This window comes from Coffea arabica, chromosome 1e (assembly GCF_036785885.1).
Source record: "Coffea arabica cultivar ET-39 chromosome 1e, Coffea Arabica ET-39 HiFi, whole genome shotgun sequence".
Lineage (NCBI taxonomy): Eukaryota > Viridiplantae > Streptophyta > Magnoliopsida > Gentianales > Rubiaceae > Coffea > Coffea arabica.
Genome location: NC_092311.1, coordinates 53,544,197 through 53,555,597, shown reverse-complemented (window position 1 = coordinate 53,555,597; position 11,401 = coordinate 53,544,197). Strand labels below are relative to the sequence as shown.

Genomic DNA, 11,401 nt, shown 5'->3' with positions numbered 1-11,401 from the left:
GTCAAAAGAAATACTACTGATCTTGTAAGCATAAAATAAGTCCAGTTGAAAGGGCATGGTTTTATATTTCTCAGTAGTTCCAGCCAGCATTAATCTGTCTGATAATGGGACTGGTTTCAGTAGTATTTCCAGCTTCTTTGCACATTTGCTTGGATGAAGATTTCTTTTCACGCTTGGATAACGGAATTAACAAATCTAGCAGGTCTCAACGAACAATATTCGAAGTTCCGTTTTGATCCAGGCAAAACGCCTGTGCTTAATGCAAATACATAGCCAGTTTTACTTGAAATTTACTGGAGCTGTTAGCGGGTGTGTGTGTGATTCGCACTAGTCGGGGAGGAGAAAGGAGAAGGGGAAAAGGTAGACAGCCTTGGACTACTTGGTGCTGGGTCCGGCATCCCCTTCCCCGGCTTCTCTGTCAAATCTTCCCAAGCCGTATGTATCTTCCACACCACTTGTAACTCTCTTTCTGCGCTCTGCAATCATTTCCAGATATGCCTGCAAAGAAAATTGTAAGATTTTTTAAGCCTTTGCTGTATATCAACATCTTCATTGCTGAAAGGGCAAACTAGATCTCGTCATGTGTATGGTTTCTTCCAGTAATTTCGAACATAATTGACTGATTGAGGAAGCATCCACCAATACCTTGGGGTAAGAATACAGAAAGATGTACCACCACGCACATACCAAACCCATAACGCCAGCAGTAACAATAAGGGAGCGCAGAAAAAGCCAGCTACCGGCAATTAGTAACACGCCAGTTGTGGTTATCGTCCAAGGTTGACACCTGAGGAAGGGAATTAGTTAGAGGGCATTTACTGCTATCATCAAAAGGGATTAAAAACAAGCAGGCAATTATCTACAGCCAGGCAATTACTACTAGTTACTGTGACAATCATTAGGGATATGACATTTACTTCGCAAACAAGTTGAGTTAAAAATGGCTGGTAAGTTATTACTACCACTGTTAATTAGTACATCGACATCCAAAAACACAGATGTTTCTTTGTTCTACAGCTATTGGTGGGTTGCAAATATACAGTGAGGCAATTGGAACAAGAAGTGTGGTGAGATGGATGACCAACCAGGAAGGCTTGGTGTCCCAAACAGAGTCATACTCGAGGGAAAGATAATTAAGGTAACCGTCCATGTCCCGTACGACGCCGTCTTCATCAAAGAATGAAGACTCTCTGGGGTCATGGCTGCGGTTGCTTTTGGTAGCAGCACAAGGTTTGAAGGGCTTATTAGCAGAGATTGAAGTGGTTGTTAGCTTTGGTGAAAGGAGCGACGTCACGAGGGAATAATTGAAGCAAGAAAAATGGAGGATTGGTACGGGTGGTGGTGGTGCTCCGGTAGTCGACGTTGGCGGTGGGCGGAAGTAGAAGAAGGGAAGGGCGGCGTGACACGGGGTCAGACTCTGACTTGGAGCTGGAGGAACTGGCAGCATACCTTCCGTCTACCGCCGCCGTATTGAGGAACTAAGCAATTTGTTTTGGGCCGGGAGAAACGGGCAGGGCTATCCTATGATAATTGAGGAAATCACAACTGATGAGAAAATCGGCCTACCATTTGCCAGGTTGGACAAAGTTGGTGGGGCCGAGGTGCTCCAAGGACTCGGAACGCTTGAAAGTCCATGCCGTTTTTAAAAATTAGTATGATAATTAAACATTTAGAATACATTAATTTTCTAAAACTAAAATGAATACATTAATTTTCTAAAAACTAAAATGAATGAACATGTAGGATTCATGTTAATTTTTTTATTTAAAATTATTCATGCTTGCACAAATTCAAAATAATTTTTAAAAATAAACCGTGCTACGTCACGGATAAGATAATTATTTTCCTCACGCTAACTTCACAAAAGAATTAGACTCATTATCCTAGCAATTTTCATACTGATCTATTTTCTAGATATATGGCGCCATTCTTGAATGTAATACTGATTATTTTGCATAATTAATTGTTCAAGAAATTTTTTTTCTTTAGCAGAGAAGGAGTGAGGTTTATAAAGCGAGGAAGGGTAGAAGGATTATAATCTAGGAGCTCTGATTTCTGGGACCTCAAGACTTGTAATCAACCTTATTAGTGAATTAGAGAGGAAATGGACCTTTTTTTTTTTTTTTTTTTTGCAAGGGGACCAAATGTTGGTTAAAGATTGAATATTGGACAGAATTTTATATTCTTAATAATATAGATTTAATCGTTTTAGAAGATTTATGCATTTACAGCTTGAATTAGGAACTGTCAAAATTCTAGTTTGCAAAAGTAATTTTTGGTAACAATATTAAGTCAATATTTTAGAGTATAAATCTTGCGTTTCTTTCTTTCCTTCTTTCTTTTTTTTCCCTTGTGGGTTAACTATATATTTTCTATCAGTTTAGAATATTAACAGGAGGTTGATCTTGAAGTCTTAAAAACATGAAGTAGATAATATCTGCGATTCTGGTTGGACAATTGATGACATATTTTGAAAATTTCTATATTTTCATCGTATGAAAATTCCCTAACGGCAAAAGCTTCCTAAGCTTATGGGACTTTATTTGGCTAGCTGAGTCAGTACACTCCCAAATCCGCACCTTCGAAGGGTTGGACTAATCGGCGACTAGGCCAACAAGATTTCTTTCCAGGTTTGGGCGTATCCCTTTTTTTTTTTTTTTTGGTTTTTGGTTTTTTGGGGGAAAGGAAAGAATTTGGATTGAAACATTTTTGTGTGTGTGAATGCAGAGGAGTTAAATGACGGTGGAAGGAAAGAATGCTATGTGTTGACACCGAGGCATATCTACTATTTGGATTGCCCTTTCGCCCAATTCGGCAAACAAGGAATGGGTACTGAAAATTTGCAGCGTGGATGGGGGTCAAGAGAAGACTCTGCTTCTTTGAAGGTGAACATGGTAAAGGAAGCAAGACAAACTGGAATATGATCGAGTACAGACTCCTGCACCATTGTTGTTCAATCGAATGGAATGTGATCACAGGAGACCGTGAGTAAGCTCTGCTGCTCCCTCACAAGTAATAATTTTGTTTCTCTTCGGAAAATAGAGAGCTAATTTTGTTTCTCTTCGATGCCCTGGTTTCGGTATACTGATTAATCGATTGTTGGTTGTCTACTTTTTTGCAGCCGGATGATGGGGTTCTTTGCAAGGTGTACGAGGACTTGGATCCAGATGAACTAACGTTTGGGTTGGAAATGATGGATATTGGCGAGGATTCACAGATGAAGACATAAAAAGAAGTATCAAGACCAGTGAAATTCTCTCTGCTTCAGATGTGTGTGTGAGTCATGGAGTCAGATTTTGCTTGAATTGCAGCTTTTAGAGCTATCAGGGCAAGTGAAGTAAACGAAAGCACAGAAACGTATGTACATTTTGTTTGTCAATTACTTTATCTTCTGAAATAGTCCGTTTAATGCTGTTATCGACTCCTCCAATCAAATGGAAATCCGAGACTTGAGCATCTATCTTCCAAAATGAATAAAAAGAAAAATCAAACAATTAAAATCAATTAGGGGAGTGGACTCAAATTGTAGTGAAATTTACAGGAATATGCCTCCCCTGAATTTGAAGAACTTCGATCAACAATGAACGATTGACCAAAATGAAACAGCGACGCAATGCACAGATGCAAAATTGGGGCAGGGATCAGAACCTCACAAACCAAAAGGATCTTCAATCTGCACCGTTGGTCGTTTAGTACCACCACTTTCCTCGCACAATCCACTTTGGTGCTCATCACAAGTGGCCTCCTCCTCCCTAACCGCCGTCCGACGGTGCACGTGGGGCAATGGGTTTGACAGTGCATGCACCACTATCCTCTTATTACTCACCAAATCAAGGCTCTTAATCTTCATGTAGTTTATCCTCATGGGGGACAAGGGCCCTCCTCCGCCTGCGGTGGTCACAACCAGTTCCTGCCCGCGCTCCATCGTCGGGATCACCGTATCCAGCGGCAGACTCATTAAGTGCGACCCCTTCAGAATTCTGTTGGGCACTATGTGGAACATTAGGTCGGTGACGTAAGCATGCCCTCCCCCTCCGGCGAAGATGGACCCATCGTCAATCGCGAAAAGCGTCATGGACTTGAGGTCTGCCAGCTCCGGGTACTTGACCCTCATCGCCAGAGCCACCAAACTGAACCCCCTGACACGCAACTCGGCCATGGCCTCTTTCAGCATCGAGCGCATGACCAAGAACTCTGCCGTGGGCGGCGGGGGGTCTGGGTAGGCGAGGGTAGTCATTTTCTCGATAGTGCAGGAAGTCGGCGAGAGATGAGACATAAACCCCTGGATGCCGTGGACGATGACGAGGCCATTATTGAAGAGGTCCGGTTTGGTGATTTCGACGCCGTTGACGAAGATTTTCGGGGTGGAGACGGCGTCGGAGGGGTTGATGATGGGGGAAGCGGTGATGGTGAGACAGCGGTTGCGGGCGAAGGTCTCGATCTTGGTGCCGAAGGCTAAGTTGCGGAGAAAGTGGAAAGAGTAGAGGCCCGGGAGGGAATGTTCTTGGAGGAGAAGAGGCAGGGAGCAGGAGGGGCAAGTGAGGAGGGAGGAGTCGGTGGGGGCGAAGACAGTGGAGGGAGCGGTGAGAGAGAGGTTGGCATTGGCGGTGACGTTGGAGAGGTCTCGGAAGCCGAGGGCGGAGAGGATGGTGGCGAAGAGGGAGGGTGGGTATGTGTGGACGAGTGTTTGTGCTGAGGCGGCGGAGGTGAGAATGGCGGCAGCCAGAAAGATGAGGAGGACATTCCGGGTGGCGCCCATTGTTTGGTTGGTGATTTTCTCTGGGGCTTTTTGTCTGACCGTGGAGTAAACGAAATGGTAGTGGTGGTGGTAGTTGTTAGTTAGTTGTAATAGAGCGGGAAAAATATAGACGGTGCAGAATTAGAGGAGTGGTGGCGGCGGTTATGGGGATGGCAGGTTCTTGATTTCAGTGGGAGGATCTCAATCTGTTATGATTTTGAGAGCCTGATCGACCAAAATGCCCCTAAACAGCACTTCATGATTTTCAGAGTCTATGATTGATGATTGTTACTCTCTTCCTCTGGATGCAGCTTGGCATTGCCATCCAATCCAGCAATCCTTCCTCCCCTTTATTATTCATGTCATGCTTGGATGATATATGACTAACTAATAGCCTTCTCTATCAATTGGCAAAGGCCTACCAAAGCAAAGCTAATCAAGAATCCTTTGCCTTGAAACTTGTTTCACTTGACCTTATCACAGTCAAATAGAAGACTGCCAAACCAGCAAAACGAGAGAGGATCAAGTGTAAAAATCCAAATTCCAAAGAGAGCTACCTGCAACACTCGTTCATAGCTTGCTTTTCTAAAAAAAAAGTCTGCTCAATTTGATTGATTAAGCTAATAGAAGCAAGAAGTCGAAGTTGAGTTATAAATCGTGCTATAAAGCACCTTCATTTGAGAGCAAGATCACAGGAGAAGTTTTATTGATTGACCTGGCAAGTGGTCAGCATACATGTAGGGGCAACAAAAAAAATAAATGATCATAAAGAAAATTTTACTCGTTTTTCCAGGCGTACAAAATCAATGAAAATCCCTGACCTTGTGACCCGGAATTTTGCGAACCTGGCCGACTGAACACAGACGGATTTGAGGAGACGGTGGAGTGGCGGTTTCGCAGCTTCTCGGCCGAGAGACAGGTTTGAAACAGGAAAACAGCATTGCCCATAACATTCCCAAAGAACCAACTATGAACATCCCAGTACACTTCCACCGGCAGTCCATCCACCAAAATAGTCTCGTTCCCCCTGAACTTCCACCGCAGCCGCTTCACCTGCAACACCGCTCTGCTATCCACGCTGATGGCCAGAGATGGATCGTTCATCCCCCCAGTATCGCACTCAATTTCGATGTCATGTATCGGCCCGTGGTCACAGAATTGAGCCTTTGTAGTGTATACTCTCTTCCCAAAGATGTGCTCTCTTTTGGCAATAAACACCGTATTAGATGCAACAGGGCTAGTACCTATTTTCTTATACACTTCCTTTTGCAAATCCCCGAGGAGTAGGACTAGTTCTTGGTTAAATGCAACAGCCAAATAGAAACCCTCTAGCGGTTCCGGGCCAAAACCAAATTTTGCGGATGAAAAATCCCAATATATGTCAATTGCAGTGGAATCGGCCTCTGAACTTCTGAACCCTTTTCTTGGAGTAAATAACCAAGGCTTAATATCAACCTTGCAGACGCATTCATTGGTTGAACTCCGAATTCCAATGCTAACTCCTTGCCCCATCAAATTCTTGGACCAGGTAATGGTAATGAAGCATGAAGTGCCCTGAAACTGTGTCTGATAGACGCATGTAACGAGATTCTGAGAAGCTTTACTAGAATTTGATGATGCTGGGGAAGAATCAGCAACCTGGACCCCACTTTCATTGAAACAAGAAGGGAAGTCCCTCATTATCTGTGAATCTATAGCTCAATTAATTTTCTTCTCCAACTTCATTCAAGCTGTGCGATCCCCAGCTATAAATTCCTGCTCTTGTAGCAACTTAAATTAGATGAATTTGTAGGAGCTCAAACTAGATGAGGAACCAAGCATTTGCTCCCATGTTCTGATGGAGCAAGATGTTGATATGTTTCCAAATGAAAAGTGACTATTCTATTGGATGAGCTGTAGGTTTGTGTACAAAAGCATGCTTCTTTGTCAAATCCTAGTCGATCAGTGCTCAAAGTCTGTAAAGAATGTCTGCACCAAAAGACTTGGGTTGCAGGAAAGGGAGGAAAAGGCTAGCAGATGAGATCAGAAAATTGAGTGCTAAAAGACAGCTTTAGCGAGGAAGGAGAAGTGGTTGGAAGTTTACTCATCAATGAATGAAACGGGCAATTGGGCTGCAAATGGACACTTGTTAGGCACGTTATGTTATGTTATACAGCGACACGAACAGGAAAAGCAAACTCCCTTTCCCCACGGTGGTGTCACTCTCATTGTCTCAACTGGTAATGGAGTGCCATTATTGTAGCAGACATGCCAAGACCCCGAGAATTCCAGCAGTTACAGAGACAACAGAAACCAAATTCTTTATTATTATCTTTTCGTGGGGATATTAACTTGATTAAAGTTAAACTAAACGACCATATATTCCCTGGAGGGTCAGATAATCTTCTGTCTGGAATTCGGAATGTCAGATAAGTTGTGGTATAACCCAAAGGGATCTTAGCAGCCTTTCCTTCTCTTTGTCCTCCTCCCTCGACATGACGTGTCTTCGAGTTCTTGATAGCCCGAGAGGGGAAACTATACATATATGTACTCCTGTAATTTTCATTTCCCGCGGGGCTCCAAGAAAGACGAATTTAGCCACCGGGGCAGATAATAGGAAAATGAATAAAGCATTCGGTTAGGGGTGCAAGCGGAGCTAATCTAACTGAACATCCTAATGATTAATCTTGTTTGATCATTTTAACGAGACTTTGAAAATTTGTTCATATTTAACGAGAGTTTGTTTCTGAAGTTGAATTTGAACGAGTTTATTATCGAACATAAAATAATGTTCAAACTTGAATTTATTAATTGACAAACCAATCTCGAACGAGCTCCTATCAAACCAAATTCGTTTCGAGTCAATTGATTATCTTTCAGCCTTACATGCTAATCTGGATTCTGGAGAGGCAATGATGAATTATGAGTGCAATTATCATATTCATTGCAATCCGACCAATTATGACGCAACTGAATCAGTCAAGTCGTGAACTCATGCCCCCCCCCACAATAAGTGTAATAGTGTATTATATCTTTCCAGATCATACCTGGATCTGATCCTTTCCGCTGTATAAAATTAATTTCTTCGTCTTTAAAACAGAATGGAAGGTAATTTCCTGTTTGGTTATTTGAAGATTTTTAGAAGGTGAAGTTGCGTCTCCGCCCTAAATATCTCCTCACGTGTAATTTTCGTATTAATTAGGCGGTGGCCGGTCGGCCTACATATGATGTACGACGCCCAAACCAATCTTGTTTTGAAACCTAATCACAATTAATTCTTCCAACTTGATAGAAGTGCTAATGTGACCGTTTCCCTTACGCAATTAATACAGCCACAGCATTTAAATGATGCGGTCCAGAAGCCTCTAATTACGACCACCCACGAATAATTACTAGTACTACCTAGTCGGAACTCAGAAGGCAGGAATTGGCATGAATTATGCTAATCAATTCAGCTTCCGTCCAACAAGAAGTTAAGAGAGAAAGGAAGTCGGCAGCGCTCAACTTGACCTCAGGCAGACAACATTGACCCTACTTAACCTGCTGGTAGACCCGGATTTGCAATTCGAGTTATTGGACTAGATCAAGACATCCGGGCATTTATTGAGCAACATTGACCCTTTTTTTTTTTTTTTTTGTTTATCTAGCCCGATTAGTCGGGGTTAGAGGTGGCAAATCAACCCACTTAATTAAATTTACCCATACCCGCCCATGAATAGATGGGTATGGGTATCTTAAATTTTTGTATATGGGTATAAATGGGTTACCCAATAATACCCATTTAATAAATGGGTATTATTGGGTAACTCATCAAACCCAATTAACCCATTTAGAATTCTCTTCCCCCCAAGTCTCTTCTTTTCCCCCACCCATTTTTTTTTCAAATTTTTCATTTTGTCACGATGTTAACTACTTTTGTTTCATCATTATTATTATTATTATTATTTATTGGTTTTATCTTATTATTTTATTTTCTCTTAGTTTGTTAACTTGCTCATTAATTTATGATAAATTTTAACCTATTTTCTTATCTTTCTAAAATGAAATTTTAAATTTATATATGAAAAAAAATGTTAGGAGTTCAAAATTTTTGGATTAAGTTTTTATATTAATTTTTATAGTACTTAGTTCAAATTTTTATATTCTTATTATTCAATTATTAAATAATAGGTAATTTTGTGACATAGAGTATAAATGAAAAAAATTTGGTAATTAAGTTTATTGAACATTATAAATAAATATTTAAAACTAATGATGGTTACAAAGAGTGGTATAAATTGATAACTTAGTTTGCAAAAATGAATTTAAATGAGTTTACAAAAAGTTAAAATAAATGGGTTATAAATGGGTAATTGGGTTACCCAATTCATTTTTTGATTTACCCATTTATACCCATCTAATTAAATTGGTATAAATGAGTTGACTCACTTATACCCATTATCCATTTTACCCAACCCAAACCCGTCCAAGTCACCCATTTTGACACCTCTACTCGGGGTATTATTCTAACAGTAATAGACACGCGTTAAGTATAAGAGTATCAAGAAAATGGAACCACCACCAATACTTCATTCTGGCATGTACAACGTTATTAGTGTAGCTAGCTGATGAAAACGGCAGAGAGCGGCAACGATGAGATCCAGAGAATCGAGTCCCCAGCCCCCTCCAGTGACGACTTTCTCAGGTTTGAAGGATTTGCATATGCCATGGTGTTTTTGCAAAGAAGAAAGTAAAAGAGACAGTAAGGTATATGTGAAAGTTGATCGTCCGTTTTCTTTTTGTGATTGAATCGTTGGTTTGCCCCCATTTGAGTAACCATCATGACGCTTAACAACCATAAATCATGTAGCTTTCCCTCATTTTGTAGGGTAAAAGTCGGAACGCTTGACTCAGTCCTTTGTCGCAATGTCATCCAAGTTTCAACCCTACCCACCATGTGTGCTGTGCAATTGAGAGGACCAGTCATCTTGGCTTTACCCGATCAAGCCCCATCCATTCTCATAAATCATAAACATGCTTCTCATCCACGTAAATTCCACATGCCATGTGTTGTATGATTTTTGAATAGACCTTCATGCGTTAAAGACGCTCATCGCATTCTCTCTCTCTCTCTCTCTTTTATTCATTTTTTGAGTTTGGGGTAAAGAAGATGAAACTGCATCCCACTCTAGTGACCATGCTTCACAGCCATGGTGTATTCTTTTTCGGTACGATGGAGGCACGTTAACTAAACACTAAACAAGGAGCTGAGCTAATTGAGTCTTATGAGGGTTGTTGGAGGATCTTTAAGAACATGTAGTTCAAAACCACAGCCTTGTATTCCACTATAGAAGAAATGGTTGTCCAAGAATTGAGGGGACAGCGGGCCACTAACCCTTCATGTTTTGGTGGAACTTTTGTTTTCAAAATAATGGTTGTCATTTTTGTTTGATTTTACCAGAATTCTTCTTTTACTATAAGTTTCAATAAAATATCCTCTAAATTTTTTTTTTAGTGAAAGTTCTCTGTTTTTCATAGGGGTTCTTAGTTAAAATATTCTGCTTCTTCTAGGAGTGCTAGTGAGAATTTTCTTTTTTTTTTTTCTTCTTTTGTTGTTAGATCCAAATTTATTTCATATATAGTTATCAGATCCGGAATTCTGTTGGGTCTTGAGTCTCTTTCGACAGATTGCATCATAATTATTGGAACTTAAACCTGTTGATTAGTGGATTTGACAATTGCAACTTGCGCAGGAGAGATGTACACTGATTTAATCTTGTGATCCTAACTTGCCCTGCATATAAGCGGATATCTAACCCTTTTTTGACCCAACTAAAAAATGTGGATCGAATATCCTATTTTTCAGATCAAATCGGATCGAATATAATGAATTTTCATATCAACGGATATTTTTGTCTATCCTTATTTAGAGATTCTGGATTTACATTTCTCTGCCGCTTCTTAAATTTCACCTCTAAAAAAAAACACTAACTTGGACTGTCAATGGGGTTGGGCCAGCCCGAGCTCGACTCGCTCGGCCCGACAGAAAGCCCGATGAGCCCGATCATTTAGTGAGCCGGTCTGAGTCTAAACCTAAAAAATAGGCCCGAATTAAATGTGAGCCGAGCTTGGGCCTTATTAGGCTCAAACCCGATATAGGCCCGGCCCTTTAATTACCTATATATATAATATTTATATTTTGATATTATGTATAATTATATATCCAAATATATTATTACTAAATACTAAATATATACATAAATTACAAAACACAAAAATACATCTAAAAACTCTTTCATGAGCTTTCTTGAGAGCCAATATTGATAATGCATAACTAAATCTCTAATTTTTCTTATTGGTTGAGTAAATTTTTGTATTGGCATAATATTGGTTGATTTTTTTTGGTCTACAAACACAAAAATCATTAAGCATATTTGGATTTCAATCACAAGATTATAAAAAAAGTTTCAACTTTTAAATATGTATTGGCTTATGATCGCATGTTTTATTACTATTTTTCATGCATTTTGAATGGATTAAATATAAATATTGTTGAAAATTTTTGGTTTATATACGTTTTAAGAACTATTATTTGTTCATGTTTAGTTTTAATATTATAGTCTTGTAAATGTTAAATTAGTTTTACAACTTAATAGTTATAGTAATTATATTAAAAAAATTAAGGAGTAATAAGTGAGTTTGGGC

At 40.0% G+C, this 11,401-nt stretch overlaps 3 protein-coding genes across 3 annotated transcripts; all 3 read right to left on the bottom strand.

The window, feature by feature from the left end:
• Positions 1-205: 205 nt before the first annotated feature.
• Positions 206-1,535, bottom strand: LOC113716494 (uncharacterized). The gene is made up of 3 exons (XM_072064358.1): positions 1,086-1,535; positions 646-787; positions 206-498 (listed from the first exon to the last, which is right to left on the bottom strand). The coding sequence occupies exons 1-3, from the start codon at positions 1,445-1,447 to the stop codon at positions 376-378; spliced, it is 627 nt and encodes a 208-aa protein (XP_071920459.1). The 5' UTR covers positions 1,448-1,535; the 3' UTR covers positions 206-375.
• Positions 1,536-3,649: 2,114 nt separating this feature from the next.
• On the bottom strand, positions 3,650-4,759 carry LOC140020361 (fasciclin-like arabinogalactan protein 21). The gene has a single exon (XM_072071565.1). The coding sequence runs from the start codon at positions 4,757-4,759 to the stop codon at positions 3,650-3,652; it is 1,110 nt and encodes a 369-aa protein (XP_071927666.1).
• A 622-nt stretch (positions 4,760-5,381) lies between these two features.
• Positions 5,382-6,418, bottom strand: LOC113716491 (uncharacterized). Its single transcript, XM_072064356.1, has one exon. The coding sequence runs from the start codon at positions 6,416-6,418 to the stop codon at positions 5,516-5,518; it is 903 nt and encodes a 300-aa protein (XP_071920457.1). The 3' UTR covers positions 5,382-5,515.
• Positions 6,419-11,401: the final 4,983 nt, after the last annotated feature.